Genomic DNA, 14,221 nt, shown 5'->3' on the forward strand with positions numbered 1-14,221 from the left:
TTGTATGGCAAGAATACAAAATCACCAAAAAGAGGTTCTTGAAAGAGTTGTCCCATTTTGACAAGAAGTGCAGCATTAGGTGTGACTATATATTGAGAAGAGCTATGCTTTACTGTAATAGTCTTCCTCAAATGGAGAGAAGACCCGTCCAGATGTCCATTGAACCTTTCTGATGTCATGATCATCAACCATTATGTATTTTTATCAGTCCATTTTAAGTTTTAGAATATAGAACGTAGAACATTAAGGCATAGCACAGGCCCTTCAGTCCATGAGCAACATTACACTTCTACTCCAATAGCAATTTTTATTTCATCCATGTGCCTATCTAAGACTCCCTTATATCTCCCCTGCCAGAATTCCTGGCAGTGCTTCCATGTGTTTACCACTCTTTGTGTAAAAATACTATCTCTGACATCTCTCTATACTTTCCTCCACTTATATTACATTTTTGTCATCTCATATTAGTCATTACCTCCCTGGGATAAAAATGTAAGCTGTTCACTCCATCAATGCCTCTTATCATCTTATACATCCTTTTTAAATGTGCTAACATCCTATGTTACTCCAAAGAGAAAAGGCCTAGCTCACTCAACCTTTATTATTAATAGCTATTGCCCCTCAATATATTAACATTTATTATCACCCCTGACTTCACTCACTAAAATGCTGAATTGTTCCCACAACTCTATGAACCTCACTTTCAATGACTCTTCATTTCATGCTCTCAATATTTACTGCTTGTTTATTTATTATTATTTTTGTTGGGTTTTTTTCTTTTTGTATTTGCAGAGTTTGTTGTCTTTTGCGCATTGTAGCTTGTCATTAATTCCATTGCATTTATTTGTGTTTTCTCTGAATACCTGCAAAAAAAAAAATGAATCTCAGGGTAGTAAGTGTTGATATATATGTATTTTAATAATAAATTTACATCAAACTTTGAACTTTTCTCATAAGAGATATTCTCTAATCCAGGGAGCATCCTGGTAAATTTGCTCTGCATCTTCTCAAAAACTTCCACAGTGAAGCAACTAGATCTGAACCCAATAGTATAGGTTTGTTCTAACTGCAGTTTTATAGAACTGCAACATTACCTTGTTGCTATTAAACACACTCCTGTGACTAATGAAGGTCAACAGGCCATAAACCTTCTTAAACACCCTATTAATTTGCACAATATCTTTGAGGGATCAATGGATTTGGACAACAAGAAATCTCTGTTCCTCTACATTGCTACAAATCCTGCCATTAGTCTTGTACTCTGTCTTGAAGCTCAACATTCCAAAGTGTATCACTTCACACTTTTCTGAATTGAAATCCATCTGCCACTTCCCAGCATCCTCTGCATCCTGACCTGTTGTAACCAATGACAACATTGTACAGTATCCACAACACCACCAACTTTCGTGCCACCTGCAGATTTATTAACCCACTCTTCCACTTCCTCACTCAAGTAATTTATAAGAATTACAAAGAGCATGGGTCCCAAAACAGATCCCTGTGGAACACCACTAGTCATCGATCCTCAGCCTGAATATGTTCCATCAGGTACCATCATTACCTTCAGCAGGCAAGCTAGTTCTGAATTCATGTAGCTATATTTCCCTGGATCTGAGCCTGCTTACTTGGTGAATGCACCTATCATGGAGTACATAATCAAATGCCTTAGTAAAATGTCTCACATAGCCATGCTGACTAACCCGAAAATCCTTGTAAATCATCTCCAATAATTTTCTCACCACTGAAGTAAGACTCAATAAGACTGGTCTTACTATTACCCTACTACCTTCTTGAACAAAGGAATGACTTTTGCTATCCTCAAACCCTCTGGTACTACTCTTGTGTCTAGTGAGAATCTAAAGATCAACACCAACAGTACAGCAATCTATTCCCTCATGTCCCATAGTATCCTCGAGTATAACACATCCTCTTTCTTAACCTTGACATATTGCAGCTGTTTTACATTGACCTCCCATTCATCACGGCTTCTTTTATGGGTGAATACTGAATCAAAGTGTTCATTATGGACCTCCTCTACCTCCTCCAACTCTGGGTATATGTTTCCTCTTTTTTCTCTGATTGTTCCTACACTCAATCCAGTAGTCTTCCTGTTCTTCACATGTGTGGAAGACCTTATGATTTTGCTTAATCCTATTCACCAAGGCCTTTTCATGTCCACTTCACTCTTAAGTCCCTTCTTAAGACCTTTCCTGGCTACCCTATAACTCTCAACAGCCCTGTATGATCTTTGTTTCCTAATCCTTAAGAATGCTTACCTCATCATCCTGACTAACTGTTCCTCCTCTCTTTCCAACCATGATTCCCTTACCCTACTATCCATTCCCTTCCTCAATGTGAAAAATCTATTCAGAACCCATTCGCTTCCTCAATGTGAAAAATCTATCCAGAACCCCTGCAAATTCACCCTAGGTATTCTCTACATTTCCACTCCGCATTTCCCTGAGAATATCTATTCTCAATTTATATTCCAAAGTTCCTGCCTAATACCTTTGCCCATTACAATTAACTCTCTCCTAGATAAAAACTATACCATACTTTCTGTTTCTATCCTTATCCAAGGTTATGCCAAAAGTCGCAGATTTGTAGTCAATATCTTGGAAGTGTGCATCCACTGAGAGATCTGTCACCTGACTAGGTTCATTGCCTAGTACTGGATCAGGTATAGCCTCTTCTCTAGTCAGCCTATCCATATACTGACCTAGGAATCTTTCCTGGACAGACCTAACAATTTTTGTCCCATTTAAACCTTTTGCACTAAGGAGGTGCCAATTAACATTAGGGAAGTTGAAATCATCCATGACAATAACCCTTTTATTAATTTGTTCATTAATAAAAATATTTCAGACACTTGCATTGGTATATTTAGAGGTTTTGTGGCTATTTTAAGCAAGATTTTGAACTTGTGAACACACAAGCTGTGGTAGGGTTTGAATACCATAACTTGAATACCAAAGCTAAATCTTGCAACATAGGGGACACAAGAGTTTCCTTTCCAGATGAATTCAATACCTTCTATGCTCACTTGGACCACCTGAACAGGGAGAAACCATTGTTCAGCCCCACATCTCCCGAAGATGACGTGCAGGCTGCCTTTAAGACAGTGAATTCAAGGAAAACATCCAGTCCTCATGGAGTACCTGGCTGAGTACTGAAGACCTGTGCCGACCAACTGGATTATCATGGATATCTTCAACTTCTCGTTCCAGTATTGTGTGGTACCCACCTGCCTCACACAGGTTTCAATCGTACTGGTTCCCAAGAAAAGTTTAGTAAGCTATCTAAATGACTATTGCCCAGTGGCACTTCCATTCACAGTGATGAAGTGTTTTAAGAGGCTGGTTCTGAAGCATATCAGCTCCTGTCTGAATGGCGACTTGGATCCACTCCAATTTACCTACTGAAGCAACAGGTCTACAGCAGGTGCTATCTTGTTGGCACTTCACACAACCCTGGAACATGCGGACAACAAAGGTGCATACATCAGGTGCTCTTATAGTTCAGTATTTAATACCATTATCCCTTCAAAATTAATCAGTAAACTCAAAGACCTGGGCTCCAATACCTTCTTGTGCAATTGGATCCTGAATTCCTCACATGCAGACCCCAGTCAGTTCAGATTGGCAAAATCATCTCTTCCACAATCTCCATCAGCACAGGAGCACCACAGGGATGTGTACATAGCCCCCTGCTCTACTCATTTTACACCTATGACTGTGTGGCTAATTACAGCTCCAACAACATATACTGTACAAGTTTGCTGATGACACCACTGTGTGGGCTGTATCAAAGGGGTGATGAATCAGCATACAGGAGGAGGACAGAAAACTTGGTTGAGTGGTGTAATAACAACAGCCTCTCACTCAATGTCAGTAAGTCCAAGGAGCTGATTCTAGGCTTAAGAGAGGGAAAACAGAGGTCCATGAGCCAGTACTCATTGGACAATCAGAGATGGAGAGAGTCAGTAACCTTAAATTACTGGGTGTCATTATCTCAGAGGACCTGTCTTTGACCCATCATATAAATATTATAGCAAAGTAAACACAGGAATCTGCAAAGGTTCAGTATGTCCTTGAAATCCTGGGCAAACTTCTATAGATGTGTGGCAGAAAGTATGTTGACAGGTTGTATAATGGCATGGTATGGGAACATCAAAGCCTTTGAGCAGAAAATCCTACAAGAAGTAATGGAAACCCTTCCAACCATTCAGCACATCTACATGAAATATTGCTGTAGAAAAGCAGCATCCATCATCAAAGATCCTCACCACCCAGGCCATGCTCTCTTCTTGCTGCTGCCATTAGGAAGAAGGTACAGGTGCTTCAGGACTTCCACCACCAGTTTCAAGGACAGTTACTATCCCTCAACCATCAGGCTCTTGAACAAAAGTGGATACAACACTCATTTAAGGACTCTGTCATATTGTTATTTTATGCTTGTTATTTTTTGCTAGTTATTTATATCTACATTTCCACAGTTTTTTTTAATGGTTCCTGATTTGTACAGTTACTGTTCTATAGATTTGCTAAGTATGCCCACAAAAAAGAATCTCAGGGTTGTATGTGGTGACTCTTATGCACTCTGATAATAAATTTTACTTTTGAACTTTCTTTGAATTTGTTAATCTGAATAGATTTACCATACAGTTGGGTGAACCAGCAGAGCATTATCTCAGTGGGAAGTCCATCACATTTATTCCACCTCTGTAGCTTCCACCAACCTAAAAATCATTCTAAATTGTTCTCTTTTTGAAAAAGTTACAGAGCCTTTTGTGTATTTAATATTTTAGTAATATCTGAGTAATACTATAGATATACTGTTTGATTAAGCATTTTTTGTTTGATAAATAATTCATTACTAGTTATATGTAAAAGTATGTTGATAGCTTGCGTTATTACGATACATCACCATGTCATAGGTGCATGCCTTGCTAATGTAAAGACACATATCTCCTGGATCCCTGTGTTTTGCTTTTGATTAGCTTTATGTTTTGGAGTTACAAATCATAACAGTGGTGAGGAGTAGTTCTAAAATGAACCCAAGACAACTACCTACTTATTGAAGCACAGGGAGATGTTTGAGAGTTTTTTTTAAGTGCAGCACACTTTCTTCACAAGAAGAGAAAAACAGTCAATTTAACAAAAGGCAGAAAATGGACAAAATGTATGGGTTTATAAACAGTGAGTGATAATCAAATACATTTATAAAAAAGCAGAAATGGCCGGCTATGTAGGGAAGATAAATGCATTTGATTGCACAAAAGATAACAGTGTGTTGTATACTGAGCAAATTGAACAGAATTTTGAAAGAATTGAAATAGTCAATAAGAACTGCGTGCCTCTTTTACTGAGTGTAAGAGCACACAGTTTAACTAGATGTTTAACTACTCTAACCAAACCAGCTGAAATGAGCTTTGCTGATATTATGAAAGAAATGCAGGAACATTTAGAAGTGAAAACATTGTTGATTGTAGGATGCCTTAGAATTAATTAGTGGAATCAAGAGCAACAGTAGTCCATTTCAGCTTATGTGGCCGAATTGAAGAAATTGTCCGAGTATTGTCTGCTTGGTTTTGGACCTCATGATACACTGAGACATCATTTAGCTTGGGGAATCTTATACAAAAGCATTCAAGAACAGTTCATAATTGAAGCACAACACACATTTAAAAAGACAGTTGAAATTGCTGTATCAAAGGAAACAGCAAAGACATACTTGAGTTACAGATAGGAATAAAAGTCAGTGTGAACAAAATTACAACATCTAAACACAAACCTGGCTGGCAGAACAAATGGTATTATCATCTGACAGGGGTACATATACACAAGACCAATACAAGTTAAAGGGTGAAATGTACAGAAAGTGCAATAACATAGGAACATAGAAAGAACACAACAAAGAAAATTTAAGTCAAGATGCAGTTTCAAAAAGAGCAACAACCTGCATGCTGTTGATGAAAAAATCTGATAACGATGAGAGTGGCACGGGACTGAGAAGCCTTAAAATTTACAATATAAAAATAACAAGAGACAAGTAATATGGCTTACACTAGAAGTGAACGGTAAAATAAAATTGGACACTCTCTCAGCTGTTTCAGTCATTCCACATAATGAGTTTGAAAGGCATTTCAAAGATACTGAAAAGAAGCCTGCAGATATCCAACTAAGAACATATAGTGAAGAAAAGATCATTCCTGTGAGAAATGCAACAAGTGTGGATTCTTTTAACAAAGCATCACTTACTGTGGTCACATTATTGACTCACAAATATTACACAAATGTGCTGAGAAAATTCAAGCAGTGATGGATGCCCCAAGACCAAAGAATGTGTCACAGTTGCAATCCTTTTTAGGATTTGTCAATTACTATAACACGTTCTTTCCAAACCTGGCTACTGTGGTCTACCCCTTAAACCCAATATTACAGATTGGAAAGAAATGGCAATGGAGAAAGCAGTCTGAGGTGGATTTCAAAAAGGTAATAGAAATGGCAATGCTAGACACTGTACTCACACATTATGATCCACATCGTCAAGTTAAACTTGCCTGTGACACCATATGGTATAGGTGCAGTCATGTCATATGTTATGAGTAATGGAAGTGAATGGATGCCTTTTAATCACATTACCTTATCGCTGCAGAGAAAAAGTTATGTACAGACTGTTAGGGATGCCTTGAGTCTGGTATGGGTTGTAAAACATTTTAAACAGTACTTATGTGGGAGACAGCTTACCCTCATTACTGATTGTCAACAACTAGTGTCCATTTTCTATCCACAGAAAGGTGTTCTATTAACAGCAGCAGCACAAATACAGATATGGGCTCTGTTTCTTGGAGGATGTAACTACAAATTGAATTTAAGAGGACAGTTATCATAGAAATGCTGATGGATTTTCCTGTTTGCCTTGGAAAAGGAACTATCTGAAAAATTTACAAAAGAAGACACTCCACTTGACATATTCTCCCAAATGTAAATTGAAACTCTCGTTATTGTGGCAATTCTCACAATAGGTAAACCAGAAAAGACCACAATGTCTCAAGTCTACATGGCAATCCAAAATTACTGGGATGTGCAGCAGAAATCCTTGTCCCCCAATTTTACCAATGTCAAGATGAAACTTGCCCTTAACAGAGGTTGCCTTCTGTGGGGAACTGAGAGTTGCTGTCCCATCCAAGCTGGAAGCTAATGTTCTGGAGGAGCTCCAGTGCCTATAAAAAGAATTCAACTCCCTTGGAAGTTTTCATGTTCTATTGTTTTACAACAGTCATGTGGCTTTTTTTGACACTGATGAACAGGAAACGACTCATTTGTGTCAAAGTGAAAACAGATCTCTACAAAGTGATCTAAATTAATTGCAAATATAAAACTCAGAATAGCTGATTGCAGAAATATTTGTTAATATGACATAATTAGTTAAATGGTGATCACTGTGTGCAGTCAAGGTGATTCAATTGATTGTAGAAAAAATACACCTGTACCTGGAAGGCCCACCTGCAGGTGAGTCAGTATCCCGGCAAAAACTACACCATGAAGACAATAAAACATTCCAAACAATTCCACAAAATGGTTATTGAAAAGCACAGGTTGGGAGATGTATACAAAAAAAAATGCCAGTCACTAAATATCCCTTGGAGTACAGTTAAGTAATTAAGAAATGGAAAGAATATGCCACAGCTGTAAATCTGCCTAGAGCAGACTGTCCAAGAATGGGATGAGTGAGGGAGATCAGCAAGAGACATATGACAACTCTACGTGATTGGCTTCTGTGGTTCAGATGGGAGAGACTGCACCCACAGCAACTGTTGCCTGGTGCTTTATGGGAGAGTGGCAAAGAGAAAGCCACTTAAAAGAAACACACACACACACACATGAAATCTCAGCTACAGTTTGCCAGAAGGGATGTGGGAGACTCTGAAGTCAGCTGGTAGAAGGTTCTATGGTCTGATGAAACCAAAATTGAGCTTTCTGGCCATCAGACTAAATGCTAATATTTGGTGTAAGCCGAACACTGCACATCATCAAAAACATACCACCCCTACCTTGAAGCATGATGGTGACTGCGTCATGCTGTGGGGATGCTTCACTGCAGCAGACCCTGGAAGGCTTGTGAAGGCAGAGAGTAAATTGAAGGCAGCCAATTATAGGGAAGTCCTGGAAGTAAAAATGATGTAGCCTACAAAAGAACTGTGACTTGGGAGAAGATTTGTTTTCCAGTAAGACGACTCCAAGCAAAAAGTCAAAGCTACAGAGGAATGACTTAAAGACAACAAAGTTAATGTGCTGTAGTGGCTAAGTCAGTGTTCAGACCACAATCCAATTCAGAATTTGTGGTTGAACTTGAAAAAGGTTGTTCACTCACGATACCCATGCAGTCTATGAGAACTTTGAGCAGTTTTGTAAAGAAGAATGGGGAAATCTTGTAGAGTCCAGATGTGCAAAGCTGATAGAGACCTATCCCCACAGACTCAAGGCCGTAATTGCTGCTAAAGGTGCATAAACTAAAAACTGACTTGAAGAGGATGAGTAATTATGCAATCGATTATTTTGTGTTTTATATTTGTAATTAATTTAGATCACTTTGTAGAGATCGGTTTTCACTTTGACACTTGTCTTTTTCTGTTGATCAATGTCAATAGACGCCAGATGAACATTGTAAAGCAATAAAACATGAATACTTTCAAGGGGAATGCATACCGTTGTCAGGAAAGACATTATCCCACAAGAGTCACAAATCCTCCACAGCCATTAGATCTTTAGGGCTGAATGGGACAATTTAAAATTTACTATGCTGTGGATATCTATATCCTAATTGTATTATGTAGTATAGTGTATTTTGTGTGTGTGTGTGTGTAAACATATATATATAGATATATATGTTACATATTTGATTTGAGATGCATGTTTACTATTTCAATAATATTTGAGTAATAATTTAAATACATTGTACAATGTTTGATTAAGCATTCTTTGATTAAATATTTTATTACCAGTTTAATGTAAAGGTATGTGGATGGTATAGGTCATTGCGCCAACACGTCTTAAGTGTGCGCCTCACTAAAGTGAAAACAAAGTTGACATGCATCTCCTGGTTCCTCGCATTTTTCTTTTGATTAGTTTTATGGTTTGGAGTAACGAAACATTGTAGAGATGTTGTGTTCTGTTCACAGCCACTAATATGACATTTGATGCATCTCCCACACATACCAGAAGGACAGGTATAACTGCTTGCTTTTTGAAATAGGACAATTGAAGATAACAAAAAATAAGAAAGGGGACGATCTGGGGTGGTTATTGGGTGGACATATTTTCTACCTCATCCGACAAGTGAAAGACAGTTTGTGCAAATGACATGTTGAGTATTTTCCCCATTTAGTTATACCTGTCAGTGGGCTGCTTCAACCGCCCTTGTTTATTAAACCTAGACAATTTTCCACATTCCAATCTGTTTTAAAAAGAAAATCCTTTTCCTTGACATTCAGAGGATTTTCGGAGAACTGCATACAAGTTTAACTGCCTGAGCTTTCCTGCCCATAATCCAATTTTGGCCTCATTAATATCTTATTGCATGTACAAGGTAAGATTACTAAACACACTATTAATCATTAAAAAAAATTGATATCACTTTCAAATACGTAAAATGTGAGATATCTTTCACAATATGAATGACTGACATTTTTAAAGCAACTTTTATGTAGCAGAAATATACTGTAGTAAATTGTGGAGATGTCAGTGAACAGAATTTGATGCTGAGCCAGAGAAGGAGGAGATATTGGGGCAGATAATTAAAAGCTCAGCCAAACCTGCAGGGTTTCAGGAAACAAAAAAGACAATACAAGAACAAAAGAACAGTGGAAAGGGGTGAACTTTTATTAATGGAGTTCCAGGGTTCAGAGCAAGGATGCAGTACCAGAGAGCATCAGAGACTGTTGTGTATTCTGCTGCACAGAGACATGGCTCACCCCCAGCATTCTGGAAACAGTGCTCCAGTCCGAGGGCTTCATCATCCACTGCATGGACAGGATGGCAGCATCAAGTAAAAGCGTCAAGATTAACTCATCATGGTGCACAAATTTGGTGGTGCTATCTCAATCCTGTTCCCCTGACATGCAGCATCTGGCAGTGAAGTGTCATCCATTCTTCTGAGGGAGTTCCCTGCTGCCATCCTGGTCGCAGTGTATATTTCACACCTGGCAGATATTAAGCTGGTACCAGAGGAGCTGAGCATCATGATTAACAGTCACGAAACAGTGTAGCCTCATGACTTTCTGATCATTGCAGGGGACATCAGCCAAGCAGCTTGAAGAAGTCACTGAAGAACTTCAACCTACATGAAACGAGAGGACCCAACATGCTCGAGTACTTTTACACCACCATTAATGTACCATTTCATGCCTGCACTTTGGCAAGTCAAAGCTTATGGCTGTACTTTTATTCCTGACATATAGGCAAGACTGATGATAAGTCCACCACTAGTAAGGTCCGTCAGTATGATCGTATGAGGTGGATAAATGTTAACAGGACTGCTTCAAATCAGTGGACTGGACAATATTTAGGGATTCATCTTTGGATCTGAGTGAATATGTCATAGTTGTCACTGACTTCATCAAGACCTGCGTGGATGAGAGTGTGCCTTCGAGAGCAACTTTACTCAAACTAGAAGTTCTGGAAAAACTCAGGAAATTCACAGTCTACTGTGGGCTAGATCTGTGATATTCAAGCCCGGCGATCCAGACCCCTGCAAGAGGTCCAGTCATCATGTGAGTGAAAAGGCAACCCCACATGAAATCAGAGACACAATCAGATATATGACAGCTGTGGCAGGGTTGCATGCTATCACTTCCCTTTATGCAAAACCTAACAGCATAATTGAAAATGATGCTTCACTCCCCGATGAGCTAAGCACTTTTTATGCCTGCTTTTTTTTGTGTGGTTTACACCATTTATTGACCATCATCACCCCTTTGTGGCCGCTTCCCGCAGGCTTCGCCCTGCCCTCTGGCCTGGCTACCGGCCCACATCTTGGCCTTGTGCCCTCCGTGGCTGTGATGCCTGCAAGCACTGTGCTCCTCCTAGTCCGGCCTCGTGAGGTAGATAGCCGGGAGCCGACAGTGAATTAACCAGCGGCCCAAAGTCAGTCTGGCTGCCCGGGCTGTGTGAGTGTGTCAGTCCAGGCCTGTGTCCTGAGCCTGAGCCCCACAGTCTGGGCCTCACCAGTCACCACTGGCCCTGTACTTGGCCTTGCTGTTGAGGTAGAGCACGATGTCCTGATGGCCGCCGAAGGCCGCGATGCGCAGTGCGCTCCAGCTGTCACGGTTGGCCAGGCAAACGTTGGCGCCGAACTTGACAAGCAGCTTGACGAGCTCCAGGTTCCCGGCGATCACCGACTGGTGCAGCGCCGTTTGGCCCTCGGGCCCAAACGAGTTGACATTGAAGTGACAGTTGGTTATGTTCTGTAGCAGTGATTGCAGTTCCCGTGTGTTGCCGCGCCGCACCGCCTCCTGGAACATGCACTGCGGGGCGGCGGCCAGAGAAACCTCGGCCTGGCTCATGGCTCCAGCCTCCCGCTATCCACTGGGACTGGCACCGGGGTTGGGGGCCAGGCGACTCGCTCGATGCTGGGCTCCCTTGGTCCTGCTCCCCGCACTCGCTCTCCGCCTGGGCGCCGCTGCTCTTTTGTCCGGCCCTGGGCTGCCGCTATCAACCGCTGTGCCGAATGGCCGGCCGTGGCCCAGCTGCCTGGCTCATTGTCCCGTAGCGTCGGTCGCTAGGCCGGCCCAGACTGCTCTCACCGCTGCGCTGCTCCCTGGTGTCCTTTTATGCCTGCTTTGAAAGGGAGAATATCTCTATGTGCATCCCATAGCATCCAGTAACCTGGTGATCTCTGTCTCAGAGAACGATGTCGGAACATCCTTCAAGAGGGTAAATCTTCACGAGGCATTTAGCCTCAATGATGTGCCTGGCAGGGGACTGAAAACCTGTGCTGATCAACTGGCTGGAGTGCTCAAGCACATCATCAGACTCTCGCTGCGGTCTGAGGCTCCCACTTGCTTCTAAAGGGCAACAACCAAACCTGTACCATAGAAGAGCAAGGAGAGCTACCTTAACAACTATTGACAGGGTGCACACACATCTAACATAATGAAGTGCTTGAAGAGATTGACTATTACTATGTTTGTGGTACTGGGAAGCTGCGTGCCCATGAATAACACACGCCGGAGTTGGAGAGTTGAGGAACAAGTATGCAGCTGGTTATTTTCTTTGTATCCAGAACTCAGGTTTGGTACACAGCACACAGGGAGGCTTGACAGCAACCCATAGAGTTCAAAATAGACAGGAATACATAACATATCCATCTGCCCCACCCCCTTATTTTAAAGGGTTCTCCCACTTCCCATTCGCAGACCAGCTGCTAAACTATTAAGATCCAATGGAATAATCGTCAAATTCATCCAACAACAAAAAACATTTTTTTAAACTAAGTAAAGAGAGTAGACTGCCTCTATTTCCAGACATAACTCCAGGAATTATTCTGCCCCCATGCGCAGAGTGTTATTCATTAAAGTGGAGATTCAGTCTGTCTGGAGGCCATCTGTTCCTGGGTGGGTACTGACAACCTGGGGATGATGCCAAAGTCATCTTATTTCTTGGTGTTGTATGCATAGATCTTGGCTTGGCTACTGCATTGTCAGTAGGGGGCAACTCAGAAAGTACAGGTAATGGGGGAGCATAGCCTGTGGTGTGTTATTTGGTCTTAGCAGAGGTTCTGCAGTTGTTGTCCCAGAATCCTGTCCCATTTCTTCAACTGGATCTGGATTGGTCGGATTGTGTCGGGGCTCAGCTGCCTCAGAAGACGTTGTGGTTATTAATTTCCACAGTGTACAACACAGCACCAGTTTGTGCCACCATCATCGCAGATATCTACTTTGTTCCAGAGATGTAGTTCCAGACAAATATACTCTCTCTTTCTGTGAAATGCTTGCACTGTGCTTTGGCACGTCTGTCTGCTTGCGTTTGCTGTTCATTTAGCACAATCTGCTTTGTGTTCAGGGGACTAAGCAGGTGAAGTCAGGTACAAAGCTGTCTTTTCATCAGTGAAAAGATAAGGGCTAGAATTAACTCTTCCCTAAGCAAGGATCTGGACCCACCGCAATGTGTCTACAGTGGACACAATTTCACTGTCTCTCCATTTTGCATTGGAGCACCCAGACAACAGCAAAACATATGCCACGCTGCTCTTTATTGATTACAGCTCAGCGTTCAATATTTTCATCCTCACAAAATTAATCACCAACCTTGTGGTAAGAGGAAAGGAGATGGGCTTGCTGTGCTGGTGAACAACAGATGATGTAATCCCGATCACATTTCTGTGAAAGAACAAATCTGCAGTCCAGACATCGAACTGCTTGCTGTGAGTTTGCATACGCATTACATACCATGTGATATTGCTTGCTGTTTACATTCCACCTTCCCGATGCTGTGTGTGATGTCATACACACTACCATCGCCAGACTCCAGACACAACACCCCAATGCATTCATTGTAGTATCGGAAGTCTTCAACCATGTTTCTCTCTCGACAACCCTACCCACATTTAATCAGTTTGTCAATTGCCGTATAAGAGAAAATAAATCATTGGATCTTTTGTATGCAAGAGTTAAACACAGATACAGGTCCACAGCTCTTCCCCACTTGGAAGATTAGATCACGACCTGGTTCACTCCATTCCAGTATATAAGCCCAAAGTACTGTGGTGAACTACATATAACTGTCTGGACTGCTCCTGTGGCTCCTCCCACAGAACCCTGTATAAAGGCGATTGAGGCCTGAGCCCGGCCTCATTCTCCAGGATGTAGTGTTGTTCATTCTTCCAGTCAATAAAAGCCGATATCTCGCTTCTTACGTCTCAGAGTGAGTTATTGATGGTGCATCAAGTACAGCAACAGGTAGTTATCATCAAGACAGTAAAGAGATAGTCCCCAGAGGCCACCGAGGCTTTAAAGGGCTGCTTTGAGGTTACTGACTGGAATGTGCTTTGTGAACTATATGGGGAGGACATTAATGGACTTACTGATTGCATCATAGACTACATCAACTTCTGTGTGGACACTGTAATACCATCAAGGACTGTTCACTGCTTCCCTAACAAAAAACTGTCTACCATCCCCTCCTTCACCTGCACCTACCATCCACACCTCCACATACCA

The 14,221-nt window shown here is 41.3% G+C and overlaps 1 protein-coding gene across 1 annotated transcript; it reads right to left on the reverse strand.

Annotated features, from left to right (window-relative positions):
* Positions 1–11,224: 11,224 nt before the first annotated feature.
* LOC140713936 (notch-regulated ankyrin repeat-containing protein-like) lies at positions 11,225–11,566 on the reverse strand. Its single transcript, XM_073024632.1, has one exon. The coding sequence runs from the start codon at positions 11,564–11,566 to the stop codon at positions 11,225–11,227; it is 342 nt and encodes a 113-aa protein (XP_072880733.1).
* Between the last annotated feature and the right edge of the window lie 2,655 nt (positions 11,567–14,221).

Source organism: Hemitrygon akajei, chromosome 20 (assembly GCF_048418815.1).
Source record: "Hemitrygon akajei chromosome 20, sHemAka1.3, whole genome shotgun sequence".
NCBI classification, from domain to species: Eukaryota; Metazoa; Chordata; class Chondrichthyes; order Myliobatiformes; family Dasyatidae; genus Hemitrygon; species Hemitrygon akajei.